The sequence below is a fragment of the Sceloporus occidentalis genome, unplaced genomic scaffold (genome assembly GCF_023333645.1).
Source record: "Sceloporus occidentalis isolate IW3139 unplaced genomic scaffold, rSceOcc1.0.p SCAF_9, whole genome shotgun sequence".
Taxonomy (NCBI): domain Eukaryota; kingdom Metazoa; phylum Chordata; class Lepidosauria; order Squamata; family Phrynosomatidae; genus Sceloporus; species Sceloporus occidentalis.
The window spans coordinates 47,526,685-47,545,835 of NW_028316989.1; the positions used below are offsets into that span (position 1 = coordinate 47,526,685).

General features: G+C 44.6%; 1 protein-coding gene across 1 annotated transcript in view; it reads left to right on the forward strand.

The window, feature by feature from the left end:
* LOC149307474 (immunoglobulin superfamily DCC subclass member 3-like) overlaps positions 1-19,151 on the forward strand; it is a 56,854-nt gene that overhangs the window by 32,547 nt on the left and 5,156 nt on the right. The window contains 7 exon segments of the mRNA XM_089538568.1: positions 2,667-2,811; positions 3,628-3,758; positions 6,214-6,351; positions 7,433-7,591; positions 11,106-11,271; positions 15,554-15,801; positions 16,341-16,505. Coding sequence (XP_089394694.1) covers positions 2,667-2,811; positions 3,628-3,758; positions 6,214-6,351; positions 7,433-7,591; positions 11,106-11,271; positions 15,554-15,801; positions 16,341-16,505 — 1,152 coding nt within the window.

The following is a 19,151-nucleotide window of genomic DNA, read 5'->3' on the forward strand; positions in this document are numbered from 1 at the left end:
ACACACACAGCATTTGGGTAACAGGGGGCATGCATTTTTAATGTGTGTGATAAAAACCAGCTGCTTTGCCAAAGGCCATGGCATTTCCCCCAGCATCTGACATGAAGCTTGCCTTTAAAGCTGCATTATAGGGTCACTGTAGAGCCATATTTTACTTAGTGTCTTCCTCTTTGAATTATTGATACCCTCGCCATGTCTTATTCATGATAAACATGTCTTTAAGAGGAGAGGTTATTGCTGCTGTTTTACCTGGGAGAGATGATATTATTGAAATAAAATGGCGCGGGACTGTTTTTGTTGGCATAGTCCCTTCTTTGGTTCACCCTTTGCCAGGTGAGAATTAATACAGTTTGACACCGCTTTAACTCTCATGGCTCCATCCTACTTGCTTAAAACACTTGCTTAAAAGTAGGGCAGCAGAAAAGCAACTTCAGGCTAAAACTAGACCCTGGGAAGTCATTTGCAACAGCTCTAAAACTTTTATGATCCAACGTAGCATTCGCAATGAGCAATTGGAAATGAAAAGCATAATAGATTGTGAAACAGAATCACAACAACAGTTGTCTGCCGGAGTGTTGCCTGCTACTATCTTTCGAGGCTTGATATAAATATTCCAGTGTTTTTAAGTGCTGTTGATCTTAATCACCATCATCCCTTTTGATCGCTGTTTCAACCACAGCAATATTTATATCCAGCCTCGTGACAATATGACAATAAGCGCTAATAAAATCAGTGTATTCCTCTTGCACTTGCACACCGGTTGGCGGCTGCTCCGAGCACTTTTCCAAGCGCACAATAAAATGCAATTAGTGCTCAAGGGGCTTACATAATTTAATAAAATGCTCTCCGATTACATTCAATTCCAGTTTAAGCCAGATCTTTCTTTCTTTCTTTCTTTTGAAAGGAGGAGGAGAAAAGGGAAACAACAGCAGATCCCCTAAAAGCCCAATTGATGCGTTGTGTCCCCTCTCTCTTTCTCTCCATCGTTCCCTCTCTCTCCATTTGCGGAGTTGAAGCTTATGACAAGGGAGCGTGCAAAGGCACATGTTTAATGTATGAAATGGCAGGGAAAAGAAGAAGCCTCCCAGCTGCTGGAGCCCAATGGGAGTCTGGAGACGCATGATGGATCTCTCTTGACATCCGCACTGGATGGTGGTTCTTCTCCCCTGAAAAAGATGCACATCTATTATCTTTGATGTATGTTGAAGGAAGGAGGAGATGGGAGAGGTGTGTGTGTGTGTGTGTGTGTGTGTGTGTGTGTGTGTGTGTGTGTATGTGTGGTTTTTAATGCAGAGCTAGAAGGCATTTTGTGTGGTGTAAGGAGGAGCACAAAGCTGCCCAAAAGAGCCAGGCAGTTTTGGAGTTTGGCATTTGGATGCCATGCCTTGGCTACAAATTAGTCAAGAGCTTGGAGACTGTTTGAGTGGAAGAGAGTCTTTCTTCATGCAATATGTTCAGTATGTTTGTAATTTAACAAAGGATCAAGCCATTTATGTCCTCCGCCTGTTTCATATGATCTCTGAGCACCGTACAATAAATCCAGTTTAAAGCTTACTAAACGATAACATTAAAATGCCACTAGGTTACAGTAACACTGAGAATAACTGAAAACATGCAGTTAAAATAATAATAATAATAATAATAATAATAATAATAATAATAATAATAATAATAATATAGTGGGCCTTCCTCATTTGCTGGGGTTAGGGGCACAAGACCCCTGTCCCTGAGAACACCTCTTTAGGAATCTCTAGGTCCTCCAACACAACTCAATGGTCAATTTCTGGCAGAGGTTGACTATACAGTCGCATTGGAGGACCTAAAATGCTTAGAGAAGTGTTTGCTCTAAGAATTTCTAGGCATGACTCTATGGCCAGCCTCCAGTGGAAGTTAACAATAGAGTTATCTTGGAGGACCTAGAGAGAACATATTAGTCAAATCTGCGAATAATGAAATCTTCAAAAGTCAAATCTGCAAATGTGGAAGACTGGCTGTATTAATAACTTCAATCTCTGTTTAAAGACTTTCAAAGCAGAAGAGTCCAGCATCTTCTGAGGGAGTCCATTCCCATGAAGAACAGCATTTCTTACAGCAAAGAAGTTCTTCCTGATGTTTACTGGGATCTCTATTCTCGTTGTTTGATTCCATTGGTTCCTGTTCGCTCTGTGCAGATTGAGTGAGCAACAGAAGACAAGCTCACTCAGTCTGCATCACGTCTCTTCAGACATTTAAAGATGGCTTTCAAAGAGCAATTCAAGATTCCAAACCTATTTTGGAAGATAGGGTTTAGCACCACACTTCAGTCCTCCAGATGTTTTGGATGTCAGCTCCCAGAATTCCCAACAATTGGCCAACCTGGCTGGGGCATCTGGGAGTTGAAGTCCAAAACACCTGGAAGGCCATAGTTTGGGAACCACTGATTTAGCACCTTGGATAGCTTTCTTAAAATGCAAAACAAAACCCAGAGATTCACATTGCACTGGCATGAGAGTCACTGGTCATCATTGCCTACCTCTGCTGGGTTATGGATGGCTTTGTCACATTGCTAATATTCATTCTTATATTGAGAGTCACTTTTCCAGGCACTTCTTGCTGGCAGTGATGCCAGATAGGAATAGATGGGAACCTATCCCACCTCACCATCTCATCTTTCCTTTTCCTTCCAGCCATGTCCGACTTCCACATTCACCCCCAGAGTGCCGTGGTGGAAGAAGGCGGCGTTGCCAGGTTCCAGTGCCAGATCCATGGCTTGCCAGAACCAGTGATCCTGTGGCAAAAGAATCACCTGCCCATCAATACAGAGAATGACAGGTAAGGACTGGGGCCCTGTTTCCTCAGGAATGTGTGGTTAGAGGATGTCATTTGCAACTTTATCACATCCACACACCTCTCCTGCACATTGCACAGATTTCTGGAAAGTGTGCTAAGGAGCACCATATTTTGCCTGTTGGAGCTCTCCATTGCTCTGAATGGATGGAGATGATCCTGCCTCCAGAACACTAACTGCAGAAGGGTCATTTTTAACCCATGCCTTTGGGGGCACCCCCAACAGCACTGGAAGTGATACAATGTCACTTTCTGTTTAATTTTTGGCCGATATGACAGGAGCTGTGAGGGCATTTCAAGTTTTATGGGGGACCGGAGGGATCGTTGGAGGAAAACTGCTACACTTTAGGATAGCTTTCATCCCTTTTCAGGTCTTTTGGGCTGAAAAAATAAACTTTTCTGCTTAGAAATTGGAGGGTTCTGAGGTTGCGGGTTGGCTTTAGAAGGCACTACATTACACAAAATGGAACCCCACAGGCTGCATGTGGTCCATAGGCTTTTCTTTCCTTAACTCTGCTATAGGTTTCCCCTTGACTTTGCACATTTCAGAAGGATGTCGCTGTCACAAACTTGTCTTTGCTCCTCCTGGTGAATCTGTGGCTTTGGGGCAGTGAATCCATGCTAGGTTTTACAGGAGCTACTCTGAGATTTGTAAATGCTATCCAAGATGCAGAATCCTGTTCCCTAAATGGGATCAGCACCTTGGATAGCATTCATAAAAGCTTGGGTAGTTTCTGCAAATCTCCATATGGGTTTGCCATCCTGAAGCAGCATAGTCACCGATTGCCTTTGCTCTTGTAGGTACACACTGCTGCCCAAAGGTGTCTTGCAGATCACTGGGCTCCAAGCTGAAGACGCTGGGATCTTCCACTGTGTAGCTACCAATACAGCCGGCGTGAAGATTAGCAGGGGAGCCAGGCTCACTGTATCAGGTTGGTCAGAGGAGTGTGTGTTTGTGTGTGTATGGGATTTCAGATGGCTCTTTTCACTTTTTAAACCTACATGTATCAGGGTGACATATCGTCCTCCATGCATTGGAGGAGAACCCACACTGGGCTTACAGTGTAGCTGTCCTGTGACACTGTGGCCAGGAACACTTTTATCTTAATAAACAGACCCAACATTGTCCGAAGCAGGATACTTCCCTTCATCTGGACTCTGTAGTTTGGTTGAGGCAGCCTGAAATTGCATTTGTTTCCTTGCCGCCAGATCATACAGTTGACCCATCTTTAGGTTGTCGTCTACTAAAAGAACGGAGTACAGATGTTTCAGGTCAGATAAAAAAAGACACCAGTAAACGGAATCTTTAATTTTACACAGCACTTTTCACAGACCCAAAATCCCATGCAAGTGGCACAATCCAGGCAGCAGAATCCCTGATCCCCTGCAAAGAAGCAGCCTGTGCTACTGAACCAAATACGCTTCTGGAATTTCAACCATCTGCCGCTTGCCCCTGGCGAAACAGTCCTGTACACCTGCGCTGAGAGAGCCTTGCATTGTGGCCATGCTTTTGAATCTTTGGGTGTAACAACAGGGAGGCAGAAAGGAGTTCTGTAAAGAGAGGCTGGAACTAGTTAGCTCTAAACAACCAGAAAGTTTACATGTATCTAATTCTTCCTGAACCCTCCGAAGGGAGTTGAATGCATTCCTGTCCTGTATTCCCTCTCTTCCATATCGTTTTCTGGAAAGGATCTGCAGTGTTGTACAACTGTTGTGCAACTGAATGTACCACCAAATGCACATGTGCATTCCATGCACACTCATGGACGTCTGTGTGCCCATGTTCCTCCACGCAAAGGGATCTTGTAGCAACTTTTGAGACTAACTGAAAGAAAGAAGTCTCCAGAGTCTCTGAATTCTCCCCTCCAAACATGCATCTTAGGATGTGGGCTGAAGTCTAGGAAAGCCCATGATGCCAATTTCTTTCTTTCAGTCAGTCTCAAAGGTGCTGCAAGATCTCTCTATGTACATTTGGACATTACATTACATAAATGCACCTGAGGAAATAGACTGAAGCCTAGGAAATATCATGTTGCCAACATCTTTCCTTCAGTCAGTCTCAACGGTGCTACAGGCTCCCTTTGCATCATGATTTTCCAGACTGACATGGCTATGGCTTTGAATTCATGTTCCTCCATGTGTATGTGCATGTCCAGTGGCAGTGTATGCAAGACTCCACTCCCATAGCCTTGAATGGGCTGCGGTTGTGCTGTATCAGACAAAAATAAACTAATATGCAAAGAAGTGCTCCCATGAGTAAAATGCTGAGGGCCATCTCCCACATCTCCTTGCACCCTCTTGAAAACTACTCTTCCCATTCAGTGCCACCTTCCTTCGGCCTTGTCGCCCACTTAGCAAGTGACAGCTCCCACATCTGCTTCCCAGAATGTAACTGGAAACCAGCCTCTTAAACTGCTGGCAAAGAGGACTTCATCTCTTGTCTGTGCCAAGGCTGACCTTCACCCAGAAACAGCATTCCTTTCATGCTTTCTTGCAGCCAAGGCTTGCTCTGCTCCATTTTGCTGGTGAGCAGAAGGTGACTGAACAGTTTTCTCCCTTCGGAAAAAAAATACTGAGAGATGAATTCAGAGATTGATTTAATTTTTTAAAAAAATTCTACCATTAATGTTTAAAAAGTTTTTATCTGTTGAGAATTGTGTCAAAAGGGGGGGGGGGGCTGGTGGACTAAGAGGCAATGAACAAATGCTTTCAATAAATTAAACCAACAAGCTTGGGAACATTACTTTTTTGGGATTACAGCTGCCCAAAGCCAAAATCCTATTTATCCTATTTGTTAAGCTACAATCTGGGAGGAAAATGGCTGCCAGCCAAGTGACGGCGCTCTCCTGACCTTCCTCCAAGCCGCTCAGTTGCTGTCTGGGTCAAGAAGTGTTCAGTTGTGCCCAGTGCTGCAAGGCTGGGCAAGACGGTTGCACAAGCAGCTGCTGGACACCACTTTAACTGCCATGGCTCCAGCCTACAGAATCCTGGGATTTGCAGTTTTATGAGGCGCCAGCATGCTTTGGCAGAGAAGGCGAGAGAGCTTGTAAAACTTCAGATCTGAGGATCCCATAAGATGGAGCCACAGCACTTAAAGTGGTGTCAAACGGCATTATTTCTACAGTGGTGATGCACTCCTAGTTCCAGCATGACAGCTTTACTCCAGAGATAGAAAGTGGCTTCCACATCAGTGGGGCAAGGAATCCATTCCTGTCATTAGCCTTAAAGGAGTCATCGCCAACCTCTGCTGCTTTCGTCTCATCTAGCCTTGATATAACATGGCATTTCTGAAATAGTAGACTGGGGGCATCCAGGAATGAATTTTACACACCATGCCTTTCTCATTTGCAATCGGTCTTTGACAAACAAGTTCATCTGTCTGCATAGGTTCCCATTCTACTGTATATAAAGACCCAATGATTCTTGTGGGGCCAGAGAACCTGACCTTAACTGTGCACCAGACCGCTGTCCTGGAATGCATTGCAACTGGAAATCCCAGGCCAATTGTCTCCTGGAGCCGACTTGGTAAGTCACCAAAATACCCTTTGGCCAGGTACGTTTTGTTCAGTTCAGGCACAGTTTCGTACAGAATCGTGCAATGATCATAGGGCAGTCTCTCTTATTGCTCATTAAATGCTTGGCAAGCTCTGTTTTACAGATCTTTTACAGCCCACTCTGCAAACCAGCCACCGTTTAACAAGAGATGGTTAATTTTGCCATGCTCTCTTTCCCATCTCGGTGGCTTAAGTACTTATTGTCTTGTGTTCCACCCAGCACTGAGCCAAAAGTTTATTTTAACTCTTCATTTTACTTTATTTTTATACCCCCCCCCCCCCCCCGGTTTTCCTCCATGTGAGTCCCAAGATGGTTACGGCTGAAAGAATGGGCTTGGATAAGTTAGAAATGACTTGAAGGCACACAAGAACAACAACTGTACTTGGGTCTGATCATTTGATTTAGGAGCAGGAAAACCATGCAGCCTTCTAGATGTCATTGGACTGCAACTCACTGCAGTCCTCACTATAGAGTCTGATGCCGGGGCTTCTGGTAGTTGTAGTCCAAAAAAACCAAAACAAATCCACAGGGCTATACAGTTCCTATACTGCATGTAGGGCCATTATGTGTCCTGTTTCTGAGAACCAATACAGTGTAGTGGTTTGAATGTTCAACTAGTTCAAATCCATTTTCAGCCATAAAAACCTACTAGGTGAGCCTGGGCAACCATACTCTCATTTAACCTTAAAGCAGTGGCTCCTCCAGATGTTTTGGATTTCAGCTCCCAGAATTCCTGACTGTTGGCCAAGCTGGCTAGGACTTCTGGGAGATGAAGTCCAAAACACCTAAGGTACCAAAGTTTGGGAACCACTGCCTCCTCTGACGAAATTTGCCAAGGAACTCCCTAGGAGAGGGTCACCATAAGTTGGAGTTGAGTTGGAGAGGTCAGGTCTAGGAAAAGGAGGACATCTGGGCACATAAGAAGAATAAAATGGACTCTTTGGATGCAGGGAAATGCCATCCTGGCTTAAAAGATAGTAAGCCCCAGACCCTTTTTCCCATGCAGGTGATAGTCAAGTTCTTCTCCTCTCTTTTCCTCCCACCAATTTAGATGGACGACCGATTGGCGTGGAAGGGATTCAGGTGCTTGGGACTGGAAACCTCATGATTTCAGACCTGACCGTGCAGCATTCTGGGATCTATGTGTGTGCAGCCAACAAGCCTGGTACGCGAGTGAGGAGGACGGCCCAAGGAAGGCTGGTGGTGCAAGGTAAGGCTGGTGGGATTGGGACCCCCAGGGAAGGGGGTCACTAAATGAACAAGGGGCAGTTTTGGGGAGGCTGAAATCATTGCCCTGTTGGGACAACCGATCTTCAAATGATTGTCCTTGTGTATTTCTTGCACATCTAAAACCGAACAGAAGGGCAAGTTTACAGCTGAACACTAAGAAGACAAAAAATAAAAATCACATATGATTTATGTAACTTTAAAGAAGGTAACAACAACACTGAAATAGCTCAAGATTTTCCCAGGGTGGCCAGGTGTCACAACTGCAAAGAAGGACAAAGCACCACAAAATGTGGGCAATGCGAGAAAAATTGGTGACATGACCAACACTCCTGGGAATGTAAACCCATGTTTCTGAGTCCTGCTCAGAATGGAGGACCTTTTGGAATCCCTCCTGGACAGAAACTTGAAATGGAGGACAGGTCTAGGAAAAGGAGGACATCTGGTCTAACTGGATTTAATACCTTGGCTCACCATTGAACAGACAGGAGACTGCGGTCAAGAAATTGGAAAAAGGCCGGGACTTGGAAGGATAGCTATGAAGGAACTGGACAAGATCCTGAAGGGTAAAGATATAACACCGGATACCAAAAAATCCAAGATTGACCGTACCATTGTTTTTTTCCATTTCTATGTACGGATGTGAAAGCAGGACAGTGAAGAAAGCTGATAGGAAGAGAATCAACTCTTTTGAATTGTCGTTTTGTGGATACCATGGACGGCTGCAAAGGCAAAGAAATGGGTCCTTGGAGCAAACCAAGCCTGAACTCCCCCAAAAAGCCAAGACGACTGAAATAAAAAATAAGTTAAATTGGTCCATCCCCCTCTACCTTTTAAGTCGCCTTGATCCTGATGGAGAGGCAGGGTAAAAATAAAGAGTATTATTATTATTATTATTATTATTATTATTATTATTATTATTACCTTCATACTCTACACCCAGAGCATGAGATGATGAGAGCTGGACTTACTTTGCAGCTTGTTCTGAATGGGGCCTCCCCAGATGCGCTTCTTTCTCTGTGCAGGAAAAGCCTGGCTTTTGTTGCGTTTTGTTCTTAAGGAGGGAAGTAAGGTTGAAAATTTAGAGGGGTAGTGGTGGTTTAGCTTAATCCTTGAGCCCTCCTGTGGCTAGATCTCTGAGACTGCAGCTCTGATCCAGGTGCCCAAGAAAGCCCTTTGAAATTGGGTACGTTTCTGCGCGCCAAAGACCTAACCCCGGTCCCCGAAAAGCCAATTTTAATGACTTGGGCCCAGAACGCCCAAGAACGGCCAGAAAGGAGTTTCTTGAGTGTTTGCTGGGCATTGAGTCTCCAGGGTGATTTTTTTTACAAAGTGAATGCATTTTGGAAAAAAAGAAAAAGGAGGGGGGGACCTACCCAGCTGGCAGCAAGAGACTCAATGGTGTTAATCCTTCCCTGATTGCGAGTCCGCACTTCGTCTTTGAAGTGGCCTGTTTCAAGCCGCTCCGCATTCTCATCAGCTTTGCTCATTAACGGGCGGCTTGATGAGCCCCAGCATCTAAAATTATATTTCTCTCGCCTGAGCAACTTAATTGGACATTTTCACAGGGTTGCTGATGCAAGAGGTTTACTTCTGCTCTTGCGCTCACCTGCCTTTGACTTCCAGGGTAGTTTTCTGCTTCTACTCCATGCTCTCCGACTCTCTCGATTCACCCCTGACACTCCTGATTAAACTTAGAAGTAGCTTTCTGCTTCTACTCCATGCTTTCCAACTCTCTCGATTCACCCGTGACACTCCTGATTAAATCTCTCTCTCCATCCCACTTTTCCAGCTGCTTTTAAAAAGTCCCAGTTTCTCTCCCTCCCTCCCACTTTTTTCCTCTGTCCTTGGCTTACTTCCACTGGTGCAAACCAAATTTGATTCAAAATTTGCAGCAGTACAGGTTGAATATCCCATATCCCAAATTCTGAAATATGCCCATCCCTCCGCATGTGTGGCTTTGACTTTTGCAGATTTTATTAACCTGTTCTCTCTAGGAATCTCTAGGTCTTCCAGCGCAACTCAATAGTCAACTTGAACCAAAAGTCTCACTGAAGGACCTAGATGTTCCTAGAGAGAACACTCCACTAGGAATTTGTAACTCCTCCAGTGCAATTCTATGGTCAACATCTGGCAGATGCTGACCACGGAGTTGCACTGAAGGACCTAAAGGTTCCTAGAGGGAACACTCCACTAGGCCTTTGTAGTTCCTCCAGTGCAATTCTATGGTCAACATCTGGCAGATGTTGACCACGGAGTTGCACTGGAGGACCTAGAGATTCCCAGTTGGTGCAGACAAAAGCAAGCTGCTGCAGCCTCTCCTAATATATATGTTCATCCTCATTAACAACTTTTCCCATCTTGACCACAATCTACTGCTGTTTGGCAGCATGAGTTCTTTACTTTCATCTCCGAAATGTTGGAGGGTAGATTACAGAATGTCCTTCCCAGGAAAATCAAGTTAGCTCCCTTCCTATTATTTTTTGCAAATACTTTTTTTTTTAATTCAAAGAAGCCTTTCTTAATTAACTGGATCTAAATGGACCTGCTGGACTTTTTAAGCATGAGTCTTAAAAGTAGACCATACCTATTGAATCAATGAAATTTAGCTATAAGTCGTCTCCCAATTCAGCAGTGGATTCAGTGGGTCTCCTGTAACTGAGACTGTCCAACAGGATCCCAGGCTTAACGTTTTAATGCCGGTATTTATTACTGTGGTGTTCTTTTTTAAAATGTTTTAACGAGTGTTTTAAATCAATCTATAATTTTATATTTATAGCTTACTGTGTTTTATTAGCCATTTTAGTATGCTGTAAACTCCCTTGCATGCCAAGAAAGGCAGGATAGAAATACAAATGAAGTGAATAAAATGGCTTGGGTATTCTTGAATGGCAGAATGGGGTTGGATTGGATGACCCTTGTGGTCTCTTTTGACTCTATGGGTCTAAGAAGGTAGTATCCTCCAGATGTGTGTTTCATGCATAAAAAGGATTTAAAATGTTGGTCTGGATCCCTCCACATAAGGGGAAATCAGCGTATGCTGAAACCCAATAGGAACTAATGGGGTTCGTGCCCACGGCGTGCAGTAGTGCAGTGGCACACGCCCCATTAGTTCTTCCGGGGAGGCGCAACAGGCTCTTCCAGTGCGGCTTTCTGCATATGTGGAAAGCCGCATAAAACGCAGGCGCGCTGTAGTTTTATTGTTGCACCACATCTCTCTGATGGAGAAGGCTAAGGGCTCATTCCCACTTGCAGTTTAAACCAATTTCCGATTTGCCCTTGCTCTGTGTGGGAAATCAATTCCAAAGGGTCCCTCATTCCCATTATAAGGCAGGTCTTTTCTTACCCCTTAAATGTCTCACAAAACTCCAGTTTCTAGAATTCCCTAGCATTGAACCAGGGCATTAAAGTGGATCTCAGCCACTGCATTAGTGTCCTGCCCACCATGCCAAGTTTCTACAGATGGATAAATTCTGCTCCGCTCTTTCTTTTTGCAGCTCCCGCAGAATTTGTGCAGCACCCGCAATCGATTTCTCGGCCCGTTGGGACCACTGCCATCTTTACCTGCTTGGCCCAAGGGGAACCCCCTCCCCAGATCACTTGGCTGAAGAACGGGCAGATTTTGGAGCCTACGGAGCATGTTAAGCTGAAGAACAACAACAGGTAAACCCACCTGTCCCAAGGCGAGGGTTCGACGCAGATGCTTATCTCTTTCTGAATATTTCAGTCAGCATGTAGAGAAATGTTGGCGCACTTTTGAGACTAACTGAAATAAAGACGTTGGCAGAGTCAGCTTTCCTAGACTAAAGTCTACTTCCTCAGAAGCATTTAGATGCAATAATAATAATAATAATAATAATAATATAGTAATACTATATACAGAGATCTTGTAGGACCTCTGAGACTCACTGAAAGAAAGAAGTTGGCAGCATGGGCTTTTGTAGACCTAAGTCTACTTACTTCCTCAGATTCATTTAGATGCAATAATTAATAATAATAATAATAATAATAATAATAATAATAATAATATGTAGAGAGATCTTGTAGCACCTTGGAGACTCACAGAAAGAAAGAAGTTAGCAGCAGGAGCTCTCCTAGGTTTCAGTCTACTTCCTCAGATGCACATGTGTGTGTGTGTGTGTGTGAGAGAGAGAGAGAAAGCTCATGCCTCCAACTTCTTTCTTTCAGTTAGTCTCAAAGGTGCTACAAAATCTCTCTACATACTTATCCTACAGACTAACAGAACTGTATCTTTGAATATTTGAATACTTGCAGGATGAAACTGAAATATCTTGCAAGGCGCATAAAGTTGGCTGTGTGGAGCTCCACCACAAAAATGCTCTTCTCTATGCAAAAATTTGGGCACGAAGAGGAAGGTGTTTGTACAAAAGGAGCTGTACAAAAAGACCCAAATGGCACATATTATTATTATTATTATTATTATTATTATTATTATTTTGAGGCATCCTTTCTTAGTGAGGATGGGAAAATCTGCAAGTATTGTACTGCTATAAAACCACATGTTGTGTTTAAATATATATGTAAAAATCACAGAACCACAAAACCATAGTGTATTGATCCAAAGCTAGAAGAGGAAACACATATTACACACTTCTTGGTAGTTAATTTCCAAACCCCTGAAACAAATAAAAACCATTTTCACATTTATTTATTTTTGCAGGGTGGGGGGATATTACTGGAAATGAATAATTGCAAGAAAAATTGAGTTTTTCTTGCTGTTTCCCCTCCTTTCTCCATCTTTGCATCCCTTTGTTTCATCCTTGCATGCGTGACTAAATGCCGTAACCCACTTAATTCCGGGCAGAATTGGTTTGCAACGTGGCCTTTGGACATATCACTTGGGATAGAAAAGCAATATTTGTCTCTATAATGGCGGGGATCTCTTATCTTCCAGTAATGAGTCCAGCTGACATAGAATCAGAGATGCAAGCCTGAGCCTCTTAATGAGATGATATGCTTCTCCTCCTCCCAAATTTTTTTTCATTTGGATTAAAATTCATTATATATTAATAAAGAGAAAGAATTGCCCCTCGAGGATTTCTTTTTCTTTTTGTGGATTTGAAAAGTGGGGAGGGGAAAATGAAAATGAAATGAAACTGTTGTCAATACAAACAAAGTCCTCATGTGCAAAAAAACACATCCAAAATGCATGAAATTTTCTCATGAATGCCCCCCAGGGTGGAATGCTTTTGAAATGATTTCTCTTCACCTGGAAGCATGAGAAAGATTTACATCCCAGCTTCATGGCAAATGCGCAAAACCCCAACCTCACCACATCCCTTCTGCACCTGTCAAAACCTTCTGGCTAGCTTCGGACCCCTTGCTCCCTAGAGATTGGGACCCACCCCACCTGCAAAAATAACCTCCCCATCAGAAGATGGTGAATGCCCATGGTCCTGCATTTGTTCACCCAGGCATTGTATTCTTTCTGTTCTTTCATTTTGCTCCTTAATGACACCTTGGAAAGTTCAGCTTTGGTCCTTGGGCTTGGGCTTTGACCTGAGAGGAGATCTATCATCTTCATGGCCTGTGGACTACCTTGACAGCTTGCAAAGAGGCTTGCTTTTGGAAATGGCTGAAAGGACCCATTCTCTCTCTTCTCCCAATCCCTCTCCCCTTCTCTCAGCGCCCTCCTCCCTGCCTTCCTCATAAAACATTTCACAGGGCTTAGCCCAGCTCTCCGTAGACCGCCTTCCCCCACTTTCCATTCTTTGCCTGTCAGCCTCATTGTGCAAAGGTTTGATCAAGTTCACCGTGGGTTTTTGAGTGTATCTTTAGCAACCAGTGGAGTGTGAGGGGTGGAGAGAAAGTCCAGCGTTGCATTGGCTGGTTGAAAAGGCTGCCATCTGACTGGTGTTTGCAGTCAAGTTTCCAGAGAGCAGATGGCCAGGCGCGGGCGGTGGGTTGGCACTCCGAGGGAAGCGATTATTCATTGTGAAAGGTGGTCGCAAAAGGAGTCTCTTTCCACTGTGTAAAGTCAGCCCTCTGTAGCCATAGACTTTTAATCCACAGATTCAAGCATCCATGGCGTGAACATAGTCAATGCACACACACACACACACACACACACACACACACCCCGTGCAAATGGAGGCACACCCCTGGGCATGTGGCCTGGGCGCACACGCCATTGGAAACAGCAGAGATCTGCAAGTTAGGAGGAATGACTGTATATAAGATCCAAAAAGCAAATCTGGATTTAGCTATTTTATATAAGGGACATTTTACTACAGGAGGTCCGGAACACATCCCCATGTATGAGCAGGGAAGACTGTATTCATGGATTTTGGTGTCCGCAGGGGGTCCTGGAACCAAACCAAGGCCCCACAGTAACTATACGCTTGTATGTGTGCATCAGTTGTGCATAGTTCCAAATCTTATGTCTTGCAGAGAGTCCTGAATGTGAATAAACACAGAGCACAAGTAGAAGCATTTGTCCAACTTCAAGCACCTCTTCTTCCATAGCTGCAAAACCTGTAGATAGCTTGTGTTGAAAAGCATCGGGCACCACTGATCGGAGTTGGTGACCATTGGCCATATTCACAGAGCATAGTCATCAAGTGCTATTCCTGCCCGCTCCTGCAGTGTGCCAGGGACAAGAATTTGGTGGAAGTCTTCAAAAGAGGGAGGATTTGATGAGTTCCCCACTCCTTGTGCTCCCTTTGCATCTCTTCCCTTGCTGTGCATTAAGTTGCTTTTACGTACCCACTTGATTTCTAGGTTTTTTTGGAGGGGGGACAGGTGACAGTGATAGAGAGGCTGCTCCCTTTTCCTTGACAGCCATGGGGCACCTTGCTACTCTGACATGTCTGTCACACCTCCCCTCCCTCATTCGCCCTGAGAAGGCTTGGTAGGCTTTATCCGGAGACAGTTTCACACATGCGCCAGATGGTGCCTCAGCATAAATTAGATCCTGACTGATTGCAAAAAAGACGGGCATAATGTCTACAATTTCCATCTTCTTCTCCCCTGGGCATTCTGCTGCTCCCCGCAGGAAGGAATTAATGTTTATCATTGTGGGGAGGGAATGGCAGGCAACCCCAAATAGACAGGAGTGCAAAACAGATTTCTGTCTCACCCTCCAGGCTTTGGCCTCCAGGTGGCACCTGGGACTGAGCAGAAACCACTTTAGGACCTGAACCCTAATGGTCAGTCCCAAACAGTGATGACCAGTGATTCCCAAACTTTGGTCCTCCAGGTATTTTGGACTTCAACTCCCAGAAGCCATGGGCTCAGGACTGCTTAGTTCAGGAATTGTGCACTGTACATTGATGTGCATTGTGCACGATTGCATGCACATCCAGTTGTGCATTTCTCTCTCATGCTTGGTGTCTCAGTTGTGCAATGTTCCCATTCAGTACAGGATTTGCGTAGCACAGCTAAAGCCTAACTCCATATGTGGAGATTTACTCCTAATGTAAGATTTCAGACAATATGTAAAATAATCCTACCTTTTTGTGACATCTGAAAGGAACCTCCTCTTTGTTTTTACACTCCCTCTTAGGAATCTGTGCATTTGCGATTTTAAATTCCTCGTGAGTCGATGTCTTTAATTCAAGGCAGACTTAAGCTGTCCGATTACCAGGGCTGGTTAATACTATCACCAATGGTTTCCCCTCCTCCTCCTCGAATCTCCCCTGCCTTTTTCTTTCTTTCCTTTAATATAATCCACATGCTGGTTCCTAACTGAGATCCAAGTTTCCATCCTGGCTGACAGTCCTGTAGTCCGGGCTAAAAGGCAGTGTAGTGAAATGCCTGCTTAAGCGGTCTTAGGCTTTCCAATGCATCCTTTTCAGACACATGAGGATTAACCTAGATGTGGCTGGTAGGAGGTGGGGAGAAAATGATGAGGAACAGCCAGCTATTTCTAGGTTCCTTGCTAGAAAGTCACTAATCGTGCCCTAACTCACTGGTTTCCTTGCAGCACGCTCACTATCTACAGCATCAGCCAGGCGGATGAAGCCATCTACCAGTGCATTGCTGAGAACAGCGCTGGTTCCACCCAGGCCAGCGCCCGGCTGACGGTCCTTTGGGCGGACGGATTGCCGGGCCCACCTCAGAAAGTGAAAGCTGCCACCGTCTCTGCCACGACTATCCAAGTATTATGGAGCGAACCATTGCAGAACACCAAGGAAATCATTGGCTACGTATTGCACATTAGAAGAGCAGCAGGTAGGTAGGAATGGCAGTTCATAGAATCATAAAATTGGAAGAAACCTTAAGGAACATCCAGTTCAATCCTTCAGCCATGCAAGGAGACACAGCCAATGCACTCCTGACAGGTGGCCATCCAGTCTCTGTTTAAACACCTCCAAAGAAGGTGACTTCCACTGCTGAACAGCTCTTACTGTCAAGAAGTTCTTCCTAATTTTTAGGTGGAATCTCCTTTCCTGCTGTTTGCATCCATTGTTCTGGGTCCCAGTCTCTGGAGCTTGCTCCATCCTCAATATTACACCCCTTCAAAAAATTCAATATGTCTATCATGTCACCCATTAACTTTCTCTTCCCCAGACTAAACATACCCGGCTCCCTAAGCTTCTCCTCATAAGGTTTGGTGGTTTCCAGACCTTTCACTATTTTGGGGGCCCTCCTCTGGATACCTCTGGAGAGGTAAAGGTTCATGGATTGCATCCTTGCCCAAGAGGATAACTGTATAACTCCCTAACTGTATTCCTGAGATATGCCTATGGCTGTTCCCTTTTGTATTTCAGATCCTGTAGAGATGGAGTACCAAGAGGCTGTCAGCAAAAATACCTTCCAACAACTTGTGACTGACCTGGAGCCCTCCACGAGCTACAGCTTCTACATAAAGGCTTACACTTCTCGGGGGGCCAGTAAGGCCTCCGAAGTGGTGGTGGTCAGCACTCTGGGAGAAGGTAAGGGTCACCAAAAGGCCCATGTGTTAGAAAATTGTATGGCCCTCTGTTCTACTTCCCCTTGTCCTTGGAGTCTGCTGGGGCTGTGCAGGTGTAATGTGTGGGATGAGAGCCAATAAGTTAAAATCGTGAAAAGATGGAGGCTTTGTGGACTGATGATTCTCAGGTCTAGGAATTGGTAAAGAGACTGTCCTGGATTGGGTTGCATGAAGGACCCGGTGTGTAGCTTTGGGTTTGCCATCTGCAGCACCTTGAGTTCAGCCCAGATGCATGTTGTCATTTGTTGGGGGTACTTTAATTGTGAGTTACTGCATGGCAGAATAAGGTTGGACTGGATGGCCCTTGGGGTCTCTTCCAACTAGGACTCTATGGCCTGATTCCCACTACCTTTTAAACCGAATCGCAAATTGGTTTGAACCGGTTCAAATGACCCTGCTCCGCACTTGAACCAAATCACTGAAGCAATTCGGCGAGGGGGGGCATGCACTAGACTCATTTAACCCACGTTTGTTTGACACTGATGTTTTCCGTGTCTTCTTGGATGAATCGATTCTGCGCAAGTGTGAACCAGATGCGGATTGGAATCGATTTAAATTTGCCCTTCGGCCGGCTGGAGCGGGTCCATTTTGAACCGATTCATTCATGAATGTGAGCCACAAGTGGGTTAATTTACAGGGAAAACATGCAGTTGGGGCAAATGTAGTGTGAACCACACTCTGCTGTCTAATCGATCCATTGATTTGGATTGCAAACCAATTTATTTGTAAGTGGGAATGAGACCTATGATTCTGTGGCTGTTGTGCGCCTTCAAGTCATTTCCAATTTATGATGACCCTAAGGCGGACCTATCATGGGATTTTCTCTTCAGAGAGGGTTTGCCATTGCCATCCTCTGAGGCTGAGAGAGCGTGACTTGCCCAGTGAATTTATACAGCTAAGACAGGATTTGAACCCTGGTTTCCAGAGTCATAATCCAACACTCAAACCATTACAGCACACCAGACGCATACTGGAGACCAATGCAGCTCTTTTAGGACAGGCGTTATAGGGTGTCAGAAATGAAGGCACACAGCAACTAATGTTCATAGCAGCTCTGTATAAAACATCTAAGCAAAAGGCAAATAAATCCTCGAAGTGGATTGTAGAAGAAATCCATGGCTGGCCATGTTCTTTAGACCCCCTTTTCACAGTATCCTGGGAGTGGGCCATCTGTGCTTCTAGCCTTCTCCTTTTTCCATTAAAGAGGCAGAAAGATCAGCAGGGCTTAAAAGTCCCATTAAAAGCCTTGACCCAAAGCCTGGAAGTTCAGGCTGGTAGCTCTCAGCCTCATAAAGCTTGGAGGTTTCCAAGTTTTCTTTCCGCAAGCGGAGAGTAATCTGGGTGTAAGATTCCCACTCTCCCTCCAGCTGTAGTAAATAACATGCGTGTTTGATGCTTTGCGCTATTTGACCCTGCCACTGTTTTTAAAAACAGCTTTGTTCTAGCATTAATGATCACTTCAGTTAGTTATCGTTTTAATTATATCCCATGTTTTGCCAACAGTTGGATTAAAAGTGCCATACAGAATTAAAATAGGTGTCAAACTGCTTTAATTCTGCAGCGTAGATGCACCGACATACTGCAGAATTAAAGCAGCCTGACGCCACTTTTAGTGCTGTAGCTCCATCCTATGGGATTTGTAGTTTTGCAAGGTCTTTAGCCTTCTCTGCCAAAGAGCGCTGGGGACTCACCAAACTACAAATCCCATGATTCTGTAGGATGGAGCCCTGGCAGTTAAAATAGTGTTAAACTGCGTTATTTCCACATTGTAGATGCACCCACACGTAAAACCATGTGCAGCTAAAAGCATACAAAAGGTTCTCTACACCACCAAGGCCTTATAAATCATTAATTTAAAAGTATAGATTTTAAAAACAGTATAGCACTAAACAGAAAACCCATTATATAAAATCATCAGTTCAGTCCATTGATGATTAGACACTAAGCTCTTGTTTCCTAGAATGGATGAGCAGATGGGGGTAACATGATGGAGCTCCACTTTGAATCTGCTCTACTATTATGTTTTGAAGATTTTAAAATGCTTTCAAAGTTTCTGAAAGTGTCCTGCAGGCTCATTCTGTTACAAAGTCCATTCCCAATGGTTTACATCCAATGCATAGCATGCATTTAATTTTCTTTTCCAATTGCATGTCTGTCTTTGTTTTCCAGCTGCACCTTTTCCCCCCAACTTTTTTCTCCGGCTACATCCTTAGAAATCCTTAGAACCCTCATGGTTAGCGGCTCAGGGGGGACCGGCTGTAACCGCGTTGTTACACCGGATTATTAACACATCTCTGAGGGATGGGCAATTTCCAACCAGCTTAAAATTGGCCACAATAAAACCGCTGATAAAAAAGCCCTCCCTCGACCCCCTGTTACACAGTAATTACCGGCCAGTCTCGCTGCTGCCATTTTTAGGGAAGGTGATCGAGAGGGCGGTTGCAATCCAGCTTCAATCGGTCTTGGACGAAGCAGATTATCTGGACCCATTTCAAACTGGCTTCCGGGCGGGTTACGGGGTTGAGACGGCCATGGTCGCCTTGGTCAATGATCTCCGTCTGGGCATCGACAGGGGAAGCGTGTCCCTGTTGGTGCTCTTGGACATCTC